The following is a 20,590-nucleotide window of genomic DNA, read 5'->3' as shown; positions in this document are numbered from 1 at the left end:
TGGCCTCATGCAATCCGGTATCAATGCACTTTTGTGGTAATCGACTAAATTATAAAGAATACGGTGCGCCATGATTCGTTCAGTGTTTATATGAGAAAACAATCAGGATACAATCGACATGATGAATGTTCGATAATGCAGTGGTTAACACCTAATTGTTATGGTTAATTGTTACTGTATTAAAAATACGGTGATGTTATACAATGATCACACACATTCTATGATAGAATTTGTGAAGGCACAATAGCTGTGAATGAGAGATAGTATGTTAATAGTACAGCCAGTATATGAAACCTTCGCAGATACAATGCCAACTGATGTGAATACCTTTCATTTCCAACTTCTTCTCGCTATCCAAAGACTCCTACACATGGACTCTATCTTTCCAAGTGTAATCGATATAAATGTAGCTTTTTGTGACGACACAAGCTCGCCACGTCCAGATAACTGAGCTCAAACTGGATTCGTGTCATTTCACAGGGTGCAATAAAACGTCATATGCTGCTATCCTCATCTCAGAAAGAAGAGGTCACGACCTCGATATGAAAAGATGATTTTGGCCCAGCCCATACGGAATCGAAGCCTCAAAAGAATGAATATTTCTGTTCCCCTTTTCCCCTGTTTTATCCATAAACCTTTGACTTCACCCTCAGTTGCTGGAGTGATGTTGTAAACTAGGGGGAGTTCACGCTTCCGGCTTGAGTACTTGCGGCTTCCAATGTAAAAACAACGAGGATACGCAGGCAACAATAATGTGGGACTGAGAGAATCGTACGTGTGCCTAAAACTGGCATGGTTAATGTTTATGGAAAAAATAAAGAGGCAAAATCAACTGGCTCTTGTGAAAATGTGGTTCAACCAGGCCAAACAGAAAACTGCTGTGTGGTAATTATGCCGTCCCCGATGGCATCCAAGCGTAAAGCAGATTTCAATAGACGTTTGAGCAAAAAGTCAAGGGCGTGAAATTCCAATGAAAAGTGATGGAGGTTAGGTAAACACAGGCATACAATTCTAAAACAAGACAACAACGAAAAATGTACAATAAAACCCCCTGACTAATAAGGTCAATCGGGAAGGTTTGGGATGAATACCGTCTTCACGATTGGTCAGCGTCATTTGTTCTACACAATTTCGTCACTGGTGATGAATCAGGACAACAACGGAAGTCCAAACAAACCCAACATTTAGGGCAAGTAACGGACACATTTTGTAGTATCATTATTATCTTTAAAAAACCCATGAACACTGAATAAGATAATAGCTTTTGACATTGATAGGCAATGTCGTGACATGAATGAACTTCATATCCTTATTACGTCAAAGCCTAATCTAAGACTGGTCGGCGTCGAGATTGGGTTTAACCCCCTCCGATGCCATATCAAATCATTTCATGAGTTCTACTAAGGTTTTCAAGCTTACTGTCCAGAATGCAGTCACGTAAAGAATACGAGAGCTACGCGAAGCGATTCTTATTTTCTAAGTCTGTGTTCCACACATAATTATTAATGGTTATAGCCCTTTTGTAAACTCACTCACAGTCCTAATTTCCTTGTAGACTAAAAATTGAAACTGAGATCTGGCGTCAGTCTATAGCATGTGTCAAATATCTGTGTTTAAAAAAAAAAGCGTTTTGCAATCAATTTTGATGGGCGTTATTCTTAATGATAGAAGTCGATTTCCAGTCGTGTAGAGTATTCTCTTCCGTATAATACAGTATTTAAACAAGGGTACCTTTTGTACCGCTAAGCAGCTATGCAATGTGCGCAATGCTTGTACTTGGAGGACAGTAATGACTCTGAAGATACATTTGGTTTATCTATGCGTGTGTTTTTCATTCATTTACATATTCATTGAGTGATTAATTTGTCTATAATTTGTCTTTTCATGCGTTTACTTTAAAACAGTTGACGTGGTAGATGCCACTTGATAGATCCAGATTTGTCATAGCTATGTAGAGTCAGATAGTTAATGAGGGGAATCTATAATGGTATTGTTATTAGTGACAGTGTCATCGTATCATGTGTCTGTATTCCTTTCAAAATAACCGCACGAGTCAAGTTATTGTGACGTCATGCAATAGACACCGCGTCGTTTGTTGATGAATGAAAAATTTAAATGGTGCTTAGGAGGAGTATGAATAAGAAACAATACGTTCAGTGCGTAATAGTTCATTTGCTTCTTTTTTTTCTCTGTGACGTCTTACAATGTATGTTGACCGCACTTATTAATCATAGAGAGAGATAGAAGAAGGGAAAGATTAAAGTAAGTATGTAAGTAGGCAGGTACTAGTGGGAGAGAGAGGGAAAGAGGCAGAGTGTCAAATAGCAAAGTCAATAGTGAAATATTTTTAGCATTTCCGCATGTCATAACGAAGTAATCATCACGATTGCCGCAGAGTTAACGACTACTCCGCGATAGATGGTTATACCCACGGGTTGAGTAAATACATGGCTGCCACAATAACCCGTCACAAGAACAAAACCTGTTACGGTTTAAACTGGCAGGGTATAGTCACCTTATGACTGAGAATTTCTGCAAGTTCTAACCGGCATGCAAACCTCTTGAGATTCTCAGATCATGGAGGGTCCATGCTCAGATCAACATTCTTCTATTTTTGTCAGTGACGTCATGAAGCTGAAGCGATTATCCAAAGACCTATTATTTCCTGTCATCGCTCTTCGTTTTGATAATCCATCCTATTCGAGAAGCCTATATTTTGGAATTTCGTTTGTTTATCTAGTTGATATTGTGTGTGTGTGTGTGTGTGTGTGTGCATGTGTGTGTGTATGTGTGCGTGTGTTTGTGTGTATGTTGTTTGTGTGAGTGTATGTGTGTGTGGTGATTTTTTTTTTAAACTCACTTCGTCGGATATAATCATAACGAAGGCGCTTCTTGGGGGAGTCAAAATTTCCTGCAGGATGTATTCTAATCGCAACTGCGGCCAAGGTTACTTCGCAAAATCTTTGTATCTATTCTCTTGTGTGCGGGAGAGAGAAAAAAAAGTTGAAGAGAGAGCACTTCACGATACAATATTATGCACACACACACACACACACACACACACACACACACACACACACACACGCAACGCTCTTCGTCATGATCATGGCATCGCGTTATTTTGACATTGGCTTGACGTAATCAGATCCGCGCCAGACTAGCGCGCGTAATTACTTCCGAGGTGAATCACATCACACAAGACGAAGATCTCGCTTTAAAGCCCTGGTAAACTCTTTGAAACCAATTAGACGTGTTTTGAACTCTCTGACATTTAATCCTATGTTTCTGAGAAATAAACATTACCGGCTTTGGCAAAACGTAGTGATATCAAGTTATTATACAGACCGACAAGCATTTATGGTTTAGTGTTAAGACATAGTCATACTTTGTTTGTTGGTATGTTTGTGTATAGTTTGGGAAGGAGACTCACTTTCAAAATGTAGTGTTACAATTCATCTGGAAACTTGTCACGTTTCCTTTTTTATTTTCATAACTAAGTGTACTCTGTCTTTTTGTATAGTATTCCTTTCATTATAGTTTGACCTCTTATCTTTATTGCTCTACTCTTTGTTCTTCCTCTTCTCTTCGTCCTCATTCTCGATCAAACCATCACATTTTAAGGATGTTCGAAAGACACGAAAGTATGGAAAACGTGTTTCGCGGACATTTATTTTCAGTGATATTGAAAATAATGATAGTCTCCCGTTACCACATCCATGTTCCAGATAGGTCAGCATCTTGCTCCCCCCCCCCCCCCCCACCCCGTCTTTGCCTGCAATCCTAGGAGGTATTAAGCAGGAAAGACCTGTGAGACCGTTAATGGTATAGATGATACCTCTCTCTAAGTAATGAACTTATCATCGACGAGGTCGCGGGGGGAAATAATTAGATTTCGAGGCGTCAAAAGATGATTCATGACATCCGGATATCCGTATCAGTGGATAAGGCGCAGCTCGGATAGTCTGTCAGCTCCAAGATCAAACGCGTTCCAACAAAAAAGTCTGAAATCAAGTTCACTCAACTTCAGGTGTACTAGCTAGTCTCTTTTACTCAGACACCAGATTGAAGAGGCTGGCTGCTGTGGAAACAGAACAATTATTTGCATGATTATGATAATATATACTACCTCTAAATAGGAAAATGTTTGTATATAGATAAATAAATGAATAAATATATATATATATGTATATATATATATATATATATATATATATATATAAAGAGAGAGAGAGAGAGAAATAGATAAATGTATATATATTATATATATATATATATATATATATATATATATATATGTATATATATATATATAATATTGACTATTGAACGTAGTCAAGAGAATGTGACTTTGAACGGCGGATTGCGCACGAGTTGTGACGTATTGAAAAGCTCTATCTCTGTTATATTATCTGCTAGTCTGAAATCTTTCAGTCCTGAATAAGGTCTTCCTTTACCTTGCTGCCTGTACTCTTTGTAATTCAGTTATTCAGTAGAGAAGGAACTGTCATCCACCAAACAAGGCTATTTCAACCCAGACACGTATATCCCTCCAAGAATGCCTACCTTCTATTTTGTGTAATAGTCCTGTGTTATGTCTTTGTCCATAATGTTATGACTGTTTGATTCAAGTGAAATAAACTGATTAAATAGAGAGAATAGAGTTGCAGTTGCAGTGCCCAATATCGTGTTATCCCATCATCCGCAATAATTATGGAAGTCATGTCGGGCCAAAATCTCTCTCTATCTTGCTCCTCCTGCATCGGAATTCGGACAAATCCTAATGGGTCATCATCCTCGGGATATAAGAATCTTTCCGCAGACGACACGAGTCATGAGACAAGCGCAGGAGCCTGGTGTTCTCGTCACAACAGCAATCGAGACCTTGGCAGTGCTTTGCGATGGCGCTTCCAGGCATGTCTGCCTCAAAATGATGCGGAGTTTCCAGTCCAGTGGCGGATCCAGGGGGAGCGTACAGGGAGCGCCGCCACCCCCTCTATTTTTTTTTTGGTCAAAACAAAAGAAATAAAAAGAAAAAATAGGAGGGGGAAGCATGCGCCCCCCTTGATTTTGAAAAGCCCCCCCTTTTTTTTTTAACGGAATTCCTGGATCCGCCCCAGCAGTCTGATGATGTGTATGTGAGAATGTGCGATTGTGTGTGTGTGTGTGTGTGTGTTTTGTGACTTTTTTTCAAATGCTTTCACCTATAATCTGCCAAACCGGCTGACCTGTGTAACCCTCGTTGGCTCATTTTCATCAAATTACTTTTGGTTTAACAGGCCATGGTTATACTATTGAAACGTGTCCTTCCTTTTCAGTTAATCTGACGGAGTTCAGAACAGAAATACTTTTGTTCTATCGAGTGTGAAATAGAAATAACAAACGCAGTGTATGATTTCGATGAGAATGAAGCTGAAACAATACCTCAACAATATTCAATAACTTTAATGCAAAAATCATATTTCAGAATCGCGTGAAAATTCTCGCCTTAATCTCCTTAGCAATGTGACTAAAAAAAGGCAACTATTGCTGAGCTATACCTTGAATCAGCATCTGAAATAATATTGCAGCTTTGTGTGAGGTTCCGAGAAGGATACTAAGTAGTTGTGGTTAGGTTCTAAAATAGGATAGGCCTACGTCAACCTTCTAATGGTTAAATGCCTGTCGTCAAGTCGTACTTCCAGGAGGTGTGTTTCTGTTTCTGTCTTTTGTCTTTAAAATTTGACAATAAGTGCAGTTGTGTTTGAGTGCTTTTACATTTTTGTCGTCTTATAGCTTTTTTTTTTAATCACCCGACTTATTTTGTGGTGTTTCTCTTTTTCAGATATAAAATTCCGGTCTATGAGTATAAAAACCACCGCGACATCGCAAGTCTGAACGAGCGGTTGATCAGAGTTTGAATTGTGATGCTCGTTATGAACATGTTGGTACTCGTCCGCTGAAATGAAAGAAACTGTCTTATTTATTATTAGAAATAACATCAGTCTTCAAGTGGGCAACCAAGCCGATCTTTCAGTGTAGGAAGGATATACATTGTATAATTAGATTGAACACCAAATGGGATAAGGAACTGTAGCAGATAGGCTGTTAACAACAACTTTATATTGTAAACCTGTTCAATCAACTTTGACGCTCCGATGTTTGTAGTTACATTGAGGAGAATGGATCTTCATGATTAAGGTATGAATATTTTCCCCAAAGAAATCCAATTCTCCAATTCCTACATCAACAAAAAGCGAAGAGAAAGCATGCCATGGAGCTCTACACATGTGGGCAAGATGCCTCGAGCGCAGTGATGTGTGTTTTGCTGCTGCGTATAATTACGAACAGCAATCATTCGCACTCATGCTGATAGTGGAAGTCGAGTGTTCCCGCCAATTGATTGTGCACAGAGTGTGGAATCATCCAGATGTCTGCTATATCACAATACAAACATCTTTTTTTTCCTTTTTTTTTTTGGGGGGGGGGGGGGATGAGTTTGTATTTAGGCCCTAGGTCGGATTGCCAAAGAGAAAGAAAAGAAAGACAGAATCTCTTTTCCAGTGCCATGGTTGTACACTTAAGTAAAACGGCAGCTTTTTCTTGGAGAATATAAGCTGCAAAAACCATGTATATCAAATATGATATATCTCAAGTTGAATGTGTGCTATTTGTATTTTTGCATGTTATCATAGTGACATAATCGACAGACAATCGACAAACAAACAAACACAGTTCCATGGAATTCTTCTGCCGTAAGGACACGGTGTATCTATATATAGCTATCGTTGACGTAAAGCCCGTAAGTAGCTTTGATAATGATATATTATCGGAAGGATACATACATCCAGGTATGAAATTTGATGGGCCTCGTACAGTTTCAGTTGTCATGGATAAGGATTTAGAACTAGGTTAACCCTCATAGTCCACCAAAGGGAGGAGATTTTCGGCGGAAATTTTCCGGTCCGATGGTTCGAAGACCAGGTCTTTTGTCATCAACCCAATTTTGTGACCTATGCACCATTACGTACATCGACCTAAAGTTGATGAAGTTTTCAGAATTGTCGCTCATTCCTTTCTCATTTCAATGGTCGAGAATAAAATGTTGACAAATGAGTGGGAGTGGGTTTGAATGTTTTGATCTCTTCCGAGAATTTTGTCACTGAAGTGGCCTATGAGTTTCGAAAGTGACGTGTTTTGATATCATGTCATCGTTGCTAATATCACTATGCGGAGATGATTTACTTATTCATTGGAGTGATTACTATTAGGTTGTATGGTTTCTTTCTCGTTTTTGGTGTATGCAAGTATATGATCATGATCATGTATGTATGTATAAGACATGTCTGTATAACATATTATGCATGTAATATATCCACTAGGTCCCTCATAATTCATGTATTGGTCGGTGATTGGTCATGATGCTATCACTTGCCTATGCAGCGAGGATCGAAATTGTTATGTTGCGAGCAGTGACGTCACGTCAGGTGATATAACTCCAGGGCACCGCTTCATGAAAGTCGTCAGCCCTGGCAAGTTGTTGAGTCTCTGACAATTACCATATAGTAACAGTCAGTGACCAGAGCTTCTCAGCCAATCAAAACCACGGATTTTACTGAAATTGTCAGAGCCTGACAACTTGTCAGGGCCAACACACTTTCATGAAACGGTGCTGCCGACGCTAGAATGATGATGTACATAATATGTAGACCATTCATGATTATAATATAACAAATATCGCCTTGTCTATCCTTGTACAGTCCCTGGGAAAATATATTTACCTGGAGACAATGATCTCTTGGGGAAAATGTAACTCCCGCGGATATGCCAAGTGTTATATTACACCTCTAAAAAGGCGATGTCTTATGTAATATCACATACATATTAGGCAGATTCAAACTTTAAAAGGTCACACTGTAGGCAATGCCGATTGCCTGCCTGTTTTCGGCATCGAGCTTGATTTGTCTGAGAAAGTAATTTAGGCGCGAAAAACGCATCGACCGTTGCACTTACTGTATGACAATCACATCTGCAATATATCGCCGCCCTTGCAGAGAACTGTGAGATTGACTAGACCGCGATATTATATCCCCTGTGGATATCCCAATGGCGTGGCGCCTAGCCAATGTGGTATGTTGCATGACAAACAATATGTTTATATTAACACACATACACACACACATTATAATATAATGCATGTAAACACACTCCCTTCTGTTTCGCGCACAACCACACAACATACACATGATACTGTTATTTATACATTGTCATGTACCACTTATAGAGCTGCAAACGTTGAAATTTGATAGTATGGAGTCTATAAGATTCAAAACTTGTAACGATTTTGCCAGTGTTCATACAGTCTCTGTTATGATTATGATTATCAGACTGATCAAAAATGAGGGAAGGCCATTATAGTAGTATATGACTGTAATAAACTCATGTAACTTGTGGTGACACATACAATTCAGTTATTGACGGTGTAACTCACCATCCCAGAACTGATAGTTGTTTACCACGTCCCACGGTTGGACGATTCTATCGAAGTCATACAGAAGATTATTGTTTGCGAAGGTGTGCTAATACTCCAAAATAAACAACGCCACACAATAAGGCGGGCCTTGACATACCAATAATGTACTGTAGATGTCTAACACGTCCAGAAAGAGCTGTATCACGTGACACTCTCAAAAGACAGGTAAACAAGTTCTTCATGACACGACAATGAACCGTCAGCGAGACAAAATGGTGCAATAAACCTTTCCTTGAGCTATTCGTCATTTCTGCTCTAACATAAAGGTTACACATTCACAATAACTAATTTCAAATCCCCCCCCCTTCAAACAAGATTGACGTAAATCACGATGATGACTTTCAGGGGTAACCAGTGAGATTATGTAGTTGATCTTAAAACACCAAAATATCGTGGCAAAAAAAAAAGAAGAAAGTTCTCCTTGGCGGGGAATCGAACCCCGGTCTTCCGCGTGACAGGCGGAGATACTTACCACTATACTACCAAGGATTATTGATTTACCGATCTGCAGTAAAGCGAGCAGTACTCAACGCTGATTGCTGATTGTGCTACAGAGAATGAAGAGCGGTAATACACAACCTGCATATAGATCTATGGTGGTGAGATTCTCGTGTATACCATTCTAAATGGGGACAGAGATTTCTACATACCTCACCCACTTATTATATGACTTTTCTTGGTACAACTGTATTTGATGTTCTAACTTTATACAGTTGTATAACATAGGGACAAGACGAAGAGTGTTCATCGTTATTTCAAATTTTATATATTTGTCATTCAAATAATGATGTTTAATATACTACATAATGCACATGCATGCACTGAATGAAAATTAACCTGTTATTTGTAACCATGTTTTCAGGTTGGACACTCTGTCAAGATAAAGTAATGCTACAGTCACACACGGCATGGTCACAAAATGGATATGATGCGGGTGAATATGAGCCGGATTAGTCCCGGAATGGAGGGTAAATTATGCTACAGTCACACACAGCCGGATTTCTAACCGGGTCCATAAGGAATTAAAACCGTATCGACCCGGCTCGAGCCGAAGAGAGCCGTATTGACCCGTATAGAACCGTGTAAAAATCCGCTTTAAATCCTTAACTGAATTCTTTTCGACCCCTATCGACCAGTGTCTACAACCTTGTCATCATCCGTTGCATGAAGTCAATGAAGTCAATGCGGTATACGTCAAGGATCCATACGGTTTTACGCTGTGGGTTGCAGCGGGTCGATGCGAGTCAATGCGGTTCGAACCGGTCAATTCGGATATCAATACGGAATTGAACATGACAACTTTTTTTTTTTTTTTTTTTTTTTTACCGCCGTATCGTAGTTCCGGAATCCATCAGGAATTGACACGGGTTACGGTGCGGGTCTATGCGGGTATCTACGGCTCAAATCGGGTCGAAATCCGGCCGTGTGTGTATCTCATCTGCCCTGCCCCACGCAGAAACTAAATACTTCGAATGCATGAGATTGAAAGGACGTGCAGCAGCTGCTGTCATAATTCTAGAAATGTGGATTATCATTATTACAAATAAAAGTTCAACAGTGTTTTTCATTAGTCAACTGCAACAGGTGTTTTTCATGACTTTTCAATGTATTCTTATAGATGTTAGATGCCATAATAGGGATTACTGAATAACATGATTATGTTGATTCACACTTCGTGGAAAAAGGTTTTGCGGAGCTCCACACTTTATCAAACTAATCGACCTATAAAGCTGAAAAAAAGTACCATCCAGCTAACTTCATCATGCTGCCGGAAAAAATAACAATCCCGAGGCCTTCCTGCGTGTGGTCATCGCGCAAAATATTTTTGAAGGAAGAAGAAAGGCCAGATCAGTTCATCAAACACCAAAAGCAGATAAGCCTCTCTCAAAAAGATCTGTGCCCCGTTTTATGAAACTTTTTGTCAATAACAAAATACAATAGTTGTTATAAGCTACTGAAATCCTTGCATTTGATTGGCTGAGAGCAAATTTGTCATAGAAATGTAGCAGTTGTTACTGATAACAAGTTTTATAAAACGGGACCCAGATCGGTAATATTCCTAAAAACAAACAAACAAACAAACAAACAAACAAACAAACAAACAAAATAATCGACACACATGCCAGAACGTTTGTCAAAACAAGCGATGAAAACATCTTTTGAAGCTGTCGTTTCTCATCTTTCGAAGAGAATACCTTGTTTTTGATATTCAACTTGCTTCATTCTATGATGGGAAAGGGATGTTGAATCGAATATGAATTGAATACCAAGAAGGTACTTCCTTGATTATGATGAGCACCTAACCCCGTAATTGTGTGCGGACATTATTCCGTGTAGTTTTCTTCATAAGAGAAAACTAAGAACGTCTAAAGTATCTGAAACATGAATACACTTTATTTGCTTACACATTCATAAATCATACATGTTTTTTTTAAACATGATGTATTTTTATACAACTTTCTTCTAGCAATGGGATGGGAATTTGGAACGTATCTGCAAAATGACTCAACGTGCCTATTTGGTCGTGTGGTGTCTTTTTTACGATAATTTATTATGTATGTTCTATTTCAAACGTAAACACGATAGTCATATTCATGGAAAACGTGCATGCATATGAATGAGGAAGCTTAAATGGAGGCTAATGACAATTGTGTTCTGTGTTTCTTTCGTTTCTTTAATGTTGCAATGTATTCAGTGCAGTATAGTACGGTGCGTATCTTTTTACGTATTCAAGTGAGTGATAGATCGAGCTTCCTCGAAATACGAAAACGAAACTATTACAGGGTTAGGAGACAAAACAAAACGAATAATCTAAATTTATCGAAGATTAATTGCGGATATAGGATCAATAAACAAAAACCGACAATGAGAGTAGGGTGGTATTCCAGCCTCGTGTCTGAGTTCAAATTGTGAAACACAAGTAAAAACAAAACAAGGTAAAACAAAACCAAACCAAAACAAAACAAAACAAAAACTACAAAGCTGGTCAGTCCCTCAAAGATAGCAAATTCTGATAACTTCCTTATGCGTTCGTTGTGTCTGATGTTCAAAACGACCCCGTAAAATCAGAACCAAGACGTTATCACGTCATATTCGTTATCTATCGTGAATCTGTCGATCAAAGAATATAGGCCGGATGCCCCCCCCCCCCCTTCCCCTTCCAAAAGAGAGGAAATAATTACATGTATGTTGAATTATAATATGTAATTTGATGTACATTAAAGGTCTTGTTTACCATTGGCAGCAGTGGTTTATAAAATGTTTGAGATATCACATTTGATGCATATATGCGTGGGCCAGTTGTATCACAAAACATCCTACTCTATAAAAATCTTGCAATATAGCCTGAATTATAAGGAGATATCACTATTTTTCTCAATAAACCATAACTGTAGACGGTTTAGTCTGGAAACGTTTGTATGATAACTATTGTTCACATTTTGTATGTTTAACAATACTTAGCATTGAATATACGGATTCGTATTTTTACATTGGTTGTTTCTATCCCTAACTCACATTTTAGAACTATTTTGAAGCACTAATGCTGGGTTTTTGTTTCATCTGCAAATGGTAAATTATGCCTTTAACGTAGTATAGTAGGGTGAAATGATGTGTTTCAGTGAAAACATGTTTATTATAACAAAAAGGCGTGCTCATCCATTACAGATTCTGTACTGTGGGGGAGGGGGGAGGAAGGGGGCGAAGTGAGATAAGGTAGCAACACATATTGTTGATAATTTGACAGCCTATTTTGTTTCGTTTTGTCGTGGGTTTCCTTTTCGGGCACTTTATCGTTGAACAGTAACATGACAGGCACCAGTTGGCAATGTTGAACCATGGAGCTACAACGTTTGTAGCTCCATGGTTGAACCTTGGTTTCTGTCAATGTATGATTGCCACCACCAGTTGCATAGATTATCTCGAGCTTATAAAATCAGTAGTGAAATAGGTCTGTGCTCTATATACGGTTTTATGAATTGTGACCGCATTAGCAGGGGTACGCATGGGGATGCAGCTGACGTTATGGGCTAAACTTATAAAGCATAAAAATGGAATGTGCATTTTCATGTTTCGTTTTGACACTCAAATCAGGTTTTATCGAGAAAGACAGCTAAAAGCTATTGTTTGACAATGTTTCTAGTGGGAAAAAATCTGAGCTGCACGACACTGATTGTCTCCAATATTGCATGAGAATGAACAATGGAAAAAAAAGCGGTTAAAATGATTTTGCAATGAGTCAAAGTACTGAAAATCTTTGAGTGAACATACGCTGTACTCAACAGTGTTCCCAAAGACAGATACTAGTATGTTAGGAAAAGCCATGTTGGATAACGGCTTATACAAGGACGGTGATATTAGTGGTAGGTATAATGACAGTGACAGTAAGTTTACCAGAATCTGGTACTAGTGTATTCCCGGTTTCTTCATCAGCTTCAAAATCATCGAAAAGCTTGGCAAATATAACTGTTTCGTTTTGGATTTTTTTTATAACTTTAGCTAACAGAGTCTTAAATATGTGAAAAAAAACATTTCTAAGATCTTGATATAGACATTCACGTGACTTGAGAGATAACTGCGTGTTCTCATTGGCTATGTCCTAAAGCACAGCGCCAGACAAACATTGTGACTGTCATGAATTATCGTGAAGCCGAAAGGCCCTCTTTTGAATTCTGTTCTCACATACGCTGCGATGCACAAACGCCAGTGTCACTTGATATAATAATATTTAGATTTTCTGTTGTTTTGTTTTACTACAGGATAATGATAGGAGATTTACAAAGCGAATTACCATCATCAAACTATATAGGCCTATATACCATGCAGTGCCTGGAATATCTGGGAATCTAATGAGGGGGAAAATGGTCATTATATTTCTTAATGACTGAGTCTCAGTTCATGCTCGCTGTATATGATTTTCCTTTAAAAGTAGCAGAGGTCAACTCATTCATCATGAAAAGTTTCGGTCACGCACTATTGTTTCGGTTGCGCTAATGTTGATTGAATTTGTGTCTGGATACAGTAGTTTGTCATGCAAATATCCATTCGATGCATGATTGATCATGTGTATTGCAGTCCATTCAAACAAAATTACAAACAGCTGCTGCACACTATGAATATACGTTAACGAACACAATAAATTGTCATTTACACACAAAAGCAATGCTTTTCTATGTTTCTTTTTTTTTTCTTCATAGCAATGAAAGCATATGATACTGCTTAGCTTCGGAGCGATTTCATCACCTTAATCTGTTTGTTGTTGTTGTAGTTTTGTAGTTTTGTATTGTCTTGTTTTGTTTTGTTTTGTTTGAGGTACGTAATGTCCTCTTTCATTCGACTTCAAATGGAGTTAAATCGTGCTTTAAACACACACATCGAGATTCAGAAATACCGCGAGAGCTTTCTAAGTCGCTCTGCAGGTGCATATCACTGGTGGCTCCGGGCGCCGGGGGCGAGTCATAGCCGCCGGAGAGGTGGCGGCAGGGGTAGATTGAGGTCACCTGTGCCACCTTTCAGTTTCTATTTCGAGGTCTTGAGTCGAAAGACGGGAAATCGACAGGCGCATGTCCCTACAGCTGCCCGACATTTAGACTCCTTAACACGTGCAGCAGGTGATGGAAATGTATGATTCGGGCCACGCCAAAACTGGCATATTTATACCGATCGTTGACATTTTATAGCGAGTTAGTCGAACTTTAGTATGTTCGTTAGCGACGAGGGTTATTCGCTTTATTACCGATCAGTATTATGACAATATAGTGCTAAGCCCGAAATCTCCATGATCACTTGTTGAAACCTTCCAGTTACCTATATACACGCTTCTGAACAAATCATATTGAAATAAGTTGTAATCATAAGATTTTCAGCTTGTTGAATCTACACCATGCACGCCACGCATGATTATATACCGTGTTTGATTCATAAATGGTCCACAGATTCCTTGCTGCGTTATTAATCCCACCCGAGTCAATATTCAGTTCAATCCATACCGAACTCTGCACAATTTAAATGCAGTTCCACTTCATGTTAAAATTTGCGTTGTAAGATGCAGTAAAATGCACCATAAATCGAAGAAGCCAAATGATGCTAGTTTCAACAAAATCGGACGCACGGCAAGAAAGCTACGGAACCTTAACTGTTAACAGTTCCACAACATTTTAGCCTCATCAACATCATTGTCAATTAGGCAATCTGATAGTCTGTGTAAATGCTCTTGAATCACCCAGACTGCGCCTTGGCGTCTGTCTCATTATTTTGGATAGTCTGCCGAGATATTTTTGTACCCGCCCCCTTTGAGAATGTATAATGCAGCGTAGCAAAACCTTGACGCCTTTACAATAACGAAACAAATTGCTCACTAATGTACATGTTAATGAGCTTCCTGCTCCTTTGTTTTACAAAGAGGAAGGTGTTCATAATATTCTCAGAACTTGCGCTTATCTGCGGTGATCACAACGCCATTTATCTTCTTTGTTCAGCGCCGAGGTCAAAGCCACCCGATAGGATGCTGCCCTCTTTCGCAAGCCCCGATTTCCTTTCAACTTTGTGGCTTACCCTTAAAAATCGCGATAATAATTAAGACGATATGAATAACGATGGTACAGTTTATACGTCATAATATATTCCTACCATATGGATATCAGTGCTGGAGGCACTGTACAACTTACATGTAACCACACGCTATAGAAGATAAGAAGCCACCTTTTGGCTACAATCTGCCCACAGAGTTTGAAGGGATACACATAAAAATGTTCTCTGTGTTCTCCTTGTACTATAAGATTAAATGTTCATACCGCAAAGGCACCTATCAGCGGTTTTAAAGATCAAAGCGTTCGTTTTCTAAAATCGGCGTTAAATTACGACCACAAAAGTCGGCCTGTTTGTCAATTCTTTACAAACGTGGACAAAATCCGTCTTTGTTGGACGGAAGTGTCGAGGATGACACACTGTTCACAGTGCTAACATTATACGAGTGGAAGGGTGGTCAAGTGATAAAATGCATTTGATTTTGCATGACTCTATAGTTTAAAAAAAAAAGAGAGGACATTTTGTCAGTATTTTTTTTTACCATGAAATGAGTGTAATTCATGATATACATGAAAAGTATATCATAGATATATCTCCGAAAGAAAAAAAAAAACAAATCACAAAACAAAACTTCGATGATACATTTCTTCTATGGAGCTGCAGGACCACACTGTGCATATCATGTTTGTCTTTAATTGTTTCTCGCAGGGAAGACGACTATCCTTTATCGAGTCAAGTTCAACGAGGCCGTGACGACGATTCCCACGATCGGTTTCAACGTCGAGACCGTCACACCTGTACCCAACGTCACACTCTGCGTGTGGGATGTCGGCGGACAACAGAAAGTTCGCGCGCTGTGGCAGCACTACTTCTGCGAGACACATGGTAAGACTGCACTTCACTCCGTCATTCAGTCATGCGTTCGAGTATAAAATCTTTGCTATTTTACCATCTTTCTATCAGTGTTATTGCACCAAGATCGTGGCAGTTACCCTCTCTGCATAATGTTGAGACTGCAAAGGGAACTGAGAATTATATTGACAAGTATTATCTCCCAGAACACGAGTCTTCCATCGTAATAAACCACGTTTATATCTTCTTGTTAAGACACCATGATAATTCATGTCATTGCATCCTTTGAGGATACAACATGCTAGCTGCTTGAGTAGGAATCTGAGTCCATTAACTCCCCCTCTCTCGTTATTGTGTATCTTGCTCCTCTTATGCTCCAAATTCGGTCCTTCTCCTCCTAGGCAGACAGAAGCTACAATCACACGTTCAGCTTTGCCGTCACTTATATCTATCCTATTCCCATCTTTTTTTCATCTTTTTTTCTTCCCCTGTATTTTTCCTCTACCATTATTTTGTCATCTTGTTCCTCCACAAATTTTCTCCATTCTGCTAAATCCTCCTTTCCTTCTCCCCCTCTTCTTCTTCTTCCCTTCGTTATATCTTCCTCTTCATCTAACTTGTCATCCTCTGTTTCCTCCAACATTTAGCCAAGTATTTTGCTGGTCCCCGTTCTCCTTCCCTCAGTCTGTTCTCATCTTTTTCTGTCCTCATCTCTTCACCCTCTTTACAGCATTTACACTGATCCCTTCCTCTCTCCGTGTCGTTTGGTCGTCATGGAGATGCCGTCCTCCCTCCTCCCCTCTTTGCTTGAACTCTTCTCAAGGGTCAGACATCGGAGACATGCGCCCCTTGAGGACGATTACTGAAGAGTAAATAAACCAGATATGACGCAGGCCAGATAGAATGTTTGGCACAAACAATGTTGGATGCTTGAGGCTTCTTGACGTGTGACTTTTCGTAACCTCCTCGGCTCTAATCGGCAAAACGAACTTCACCGTCACAAGACCTCCCCCCCCCCCCCTCATAATATGAAAAGTGTGCCAACAATCGACTGCTGGAATTTTGCAGTCAAAGGCGTTTTCAACTTTGATGTTGGATAAACCTCCTAACCCTTGTTGAAGACATCCCATAAATTCCTCGAAGGCTTCCTGTCATAGGGTGATTATCCCCCTTTTACATGCCTTTCAAATATATGAGTGGAGCTGATGAAAAACCAAGGTGCCCTTCTATTTCAATAATGCCATCGTTGGAAGAAAAATAAAAAGAAAAGATAACACAAAATGTCGAGGTGAAGATTCAGATACCCCTTGCTCTTCTTTTTTATACCGCAGCAGACATTCTTCCCATGACCTTTCGTAACACTGTTTTAGGGCGCTTTCCTTTCGAAGGAAAAGCCACAAAAGATTTCAGATGTATGCGAGAAACATTCAGAAGTATGGGGATAGATGTCGGAGGTATATATTTAGATGAACAGAAATTACTTAATGATACAGGAACAAATGACAATATCGGTCACTGTTTTGCTAATTCGAGAGAAATGTCAAATGGATACACATGCATAGACATTTAAATACAAGAATTAGAAGAAAAGTGATAACAAAAACTATGCAGATAACAAGAGTAGATTGGTAGATATAACATGTGCTTTTATAGGGTATAGACAGAACGAGACATGGAAACAATTGGGTGGGCGAATGGTTACCTTAGAACATCCAATTACATAATTGCACTTTAAAGCAAAGTATACTTCAACACTTTAATATGCAATGATGATCCGCAATAAATGGACTAAAACTTAAAAGCAAGAGTAGTGGATTGTATTCACACGCGAAGAATCACATACGTAAGCACGCACGTGCATCAACGTTGTTTAGTTTGCTCCTTGATATTATCACGATACTATTTCTCTCTCCGATTGGGATATTCATCATTCTATTTCAACAGGGGCGGATCCAGGAATTCTGTAAAGGGGGGGGGGGGCAACTATTATTTCTGTTGCCACTTTCGAGTTTCATTTCATTTTTTTTCTTTTTATTTCTTTTTGTTTTTAACTAAAAATAAAGGGGGGGGGGGGCGTGCGCCGGATGCACCTCCCTCTGGATCCGCCACTGTTCAAAGTGTAATTTTCATCAGTACAAAACATCTAATACATTTTAATATTTCTATTCAGCAAAAAGGCAGTTGGAAACATAGAATGAACTGTCGTGTCACAGAACATATCAAGAAACAAGTATCTGAGCAAACATCATTTGTTTTTTCTGAAACATATTACAATTATTTCTTGCAATTTGTTTAATTTCATTGTTATAATCCCTAAAGAAAACTTCATACCATTCATTTTTTTTAGTAACAGTCATAAATTTCCTTTCGTATGATACAAGCATGTTAGTACAAGTTCGCGTCGAATTATTGACACCAGTAAAACCGTGAATTCCTGAAGAAATTATCACGCTAAGCTACATGTAGGAGGTCGGGACCTCTTGCTGTCTTCCGCATATTATTTACCAGCGGGAAGTCATGGGAGAACATTACGGGTGCCATGAGATGGCGGAGTTGATCAAGAATTCTCGGAAATGCCGGTTTCCGTTTGAACCCCAGATTTGTGCTGATGTTGTCAATGTCAGGCTTTATATGCGACAACAGAAAGACAGCAGCAATGAAAGTTTCGCTGTGTTCAGACATACAAATGAGAAACGACACATTTTATTGTTTCCTGTAAACAATATGTTGTCGAGATCGAACAGCTGAATGGGAGGTTAAAAATGTTGACGTGACATTTAGGGATCCATGTTGCACCGCATCTCGACCACGTTTAGATGCATGACAATATCCTATGACGTGTGAACGTGACACTTTTAGATCAGTACTTTTCTGTCACGATACTCTACATTCTCAATTTACTCGATGCCCCCCCCCCCCCCCCATTCCACCTTACACAAAAACGGGGAGAGAAAGAAGAGGAAAATGCGCTTTTAATTACGGTTGGAAGTAACAAGGTCATTGGTTGGTTTGTTCGGGCTGTCATTGTCGTATAGGCGAGGCCCGGGTCCAAATATTAAACGTCTGGGATCAGTTATGGAGGAGAAAGAGGGGATTACCTGTCATCCAAGCCAGTTGAGTCATTTCGTATTTTTATCGCGAAGAAATGAGTTTGGCGCTGTCAAAAATCACTTGGCAAATTGCCTCGAAGTGATTTCGTCAACCAAGAGTTCATGAGCGCCACATACGCTTAACTGAGATAATGATTGTCCTATATACTGCATCGTCTGTGTTAATTTTGCAGTGTCTTTTAATTTTTAACTCCTCTACTTATTAATTTCGCCGATTCGCGTCTTAAATTGCATGGTATTGTAAATTTTAATCCATGCACCGGAGACAATATTTCTTCAGATCATCGGGAGGGATGGAGGGGGCGGGGAGGGATATCTCTGTATGGCAGTAATTGCACAGACACTTCAATGTTGTGACCCTGCTAATCTCACAGACAGAGCCGAGCTAGATATTACTGTCGTGAGGGTTTAGGCCTAATGTATTCCACCGTTAAATTATTTTTTAAAGATACTGTTGCCAGTCGTTTCAAAAGAAGCTTGATCATGATGGGTCATTTTCAGAAGGACAGTTGTTTCTACTGCAATGAGTTTGAGTGGCATTCGTAATTATTCGTACTAATAACTTTATTTCGTCACATCTAAAATACCAGTATTCTTATTTTGTCGCATTGGACTGTAGGACCATATAGGGAGCCTCCAGGAATTTTTTTTTTTTGATATCTTGATCCTAAAATTTAGTGAGCATATATACACCAAAAGCTGTATTAATTAATTACTTTCAATTCCGTTATTCATTATTCATTTGTTTGATTTTTATATTTCATGGGGGGTATACGTGACTTTCATCGTTATGAAGGTAAAGGGTTGGATATTGCCATGAACACAAAAGAATCTTAGTGAAACATTTATACAACAAAGACTAATAAGCACATCATATATGGAGACAACAACACACCACTGCTTGTTTGTAGTCTGGCACCCAAAATAACAATTAGAATTATTATTTTTTCTCCTTCTTTTTTTTTTACTGTCACAAATATTGAGTGCGGAATAGATGAGCATCGTCAACTGCGAAACCTTCAACAATATGGACAGATAACAGTGCAATCGGTCCATTCCAAGGTAGAGTTATTTTACCCTTTATGTCAGGACGTATCACATCCGGTCAATGTCTTGACCGGAAATAAACCATCCTTGATATGTAGGCCCTCTGAAGTGCTTCACTAATTTTCAACGACATCAGAAGAGGTCAAAGATGAAACGAAACGAAATATAATGATGTCGGTACGGTGTGATATCTCATACTGTAAAACCAGAAATATTCGCGAGTTGCCGCTGGCATTCAGTGCATTACAGTGCAGACAAGAACTTTCACGTGCAGTTTAACGCGAATCTTGGCTCCTCGCGAAATTTGCGAAAATTTCATTCACTCGAAAATTTCTGATTTTACGCTAAACAATGATATGATTCTTGAAAGAAAATACAAATTGCCTGTAAGTCATCATGGAAAATTGCTGTTACTGTTAGAAAACAGAAACTTCATGTTGTTGTTCACAGATAAGGAATTTGTCCTTATGATGCATGAAACAGAATCCAAACGATAAAGTTTGTTTAGAACGTGGAGTTTACGTTGGGTATATCACCCAGACATTCT

At 39.1% G+C, this 20,590-nt stretch overlaps 1 protein-coding gene and 1 non-coding gene across 2 annotated transcripts in view; one reads left to right on the top strand and one right to left on the bottom strand.

Annotated features, from left to right (window-relative positions):
• LOC139718197 (ADP-ribosylation factor 1-like 2) overlaps nucleotides 1-20,590 on the top strand; it is a 52,327-nt gene that overhangs the window by 23,074 nt on the left and 8,663 nt on the right. Inside the window, exon 2 of the mRNA XM_071629678.1 lies at nucleotides 15,743-15,919. Coding sequence (XP_071485779.1) covers nucleotides 15,743-15,919 — 177 coding nt within the window. The remainder of the gene's footprint in view (nucleotides 1-15,742; nucleotides 15,920-20,590) is intronic.
• Nucleotides 8,927-8,998, bottom strand: Trnad-guc (transfer RNA aspartic acid (anticodon GUC)). The gene has a single exon. It is a non-coding gene; the product is annotated as a tRNA-Asp (tRNA).

This window comes from Diadema antillarum, unplaced genomic scaffold (genome assembly GCF_040938485.1).
Source record: "Diadema antillarum isolate AM-2024a unplaced genomic scaffold, OU_Dant_1.0 scf00000091, whole genome shotgun sequence".
Classification (NCBI taxonomy): Eukaryota; Metazoa; Echinodermata; class Echinoidea; order Diadematoida; family Diadematidae; genus Diadema; species Diadema antillarum.
The sequence above is the reverse complement of the archived record's forward strand: the minus strand, read 5'-3'. Positions and strand labels throughout refer to the sequence as shown.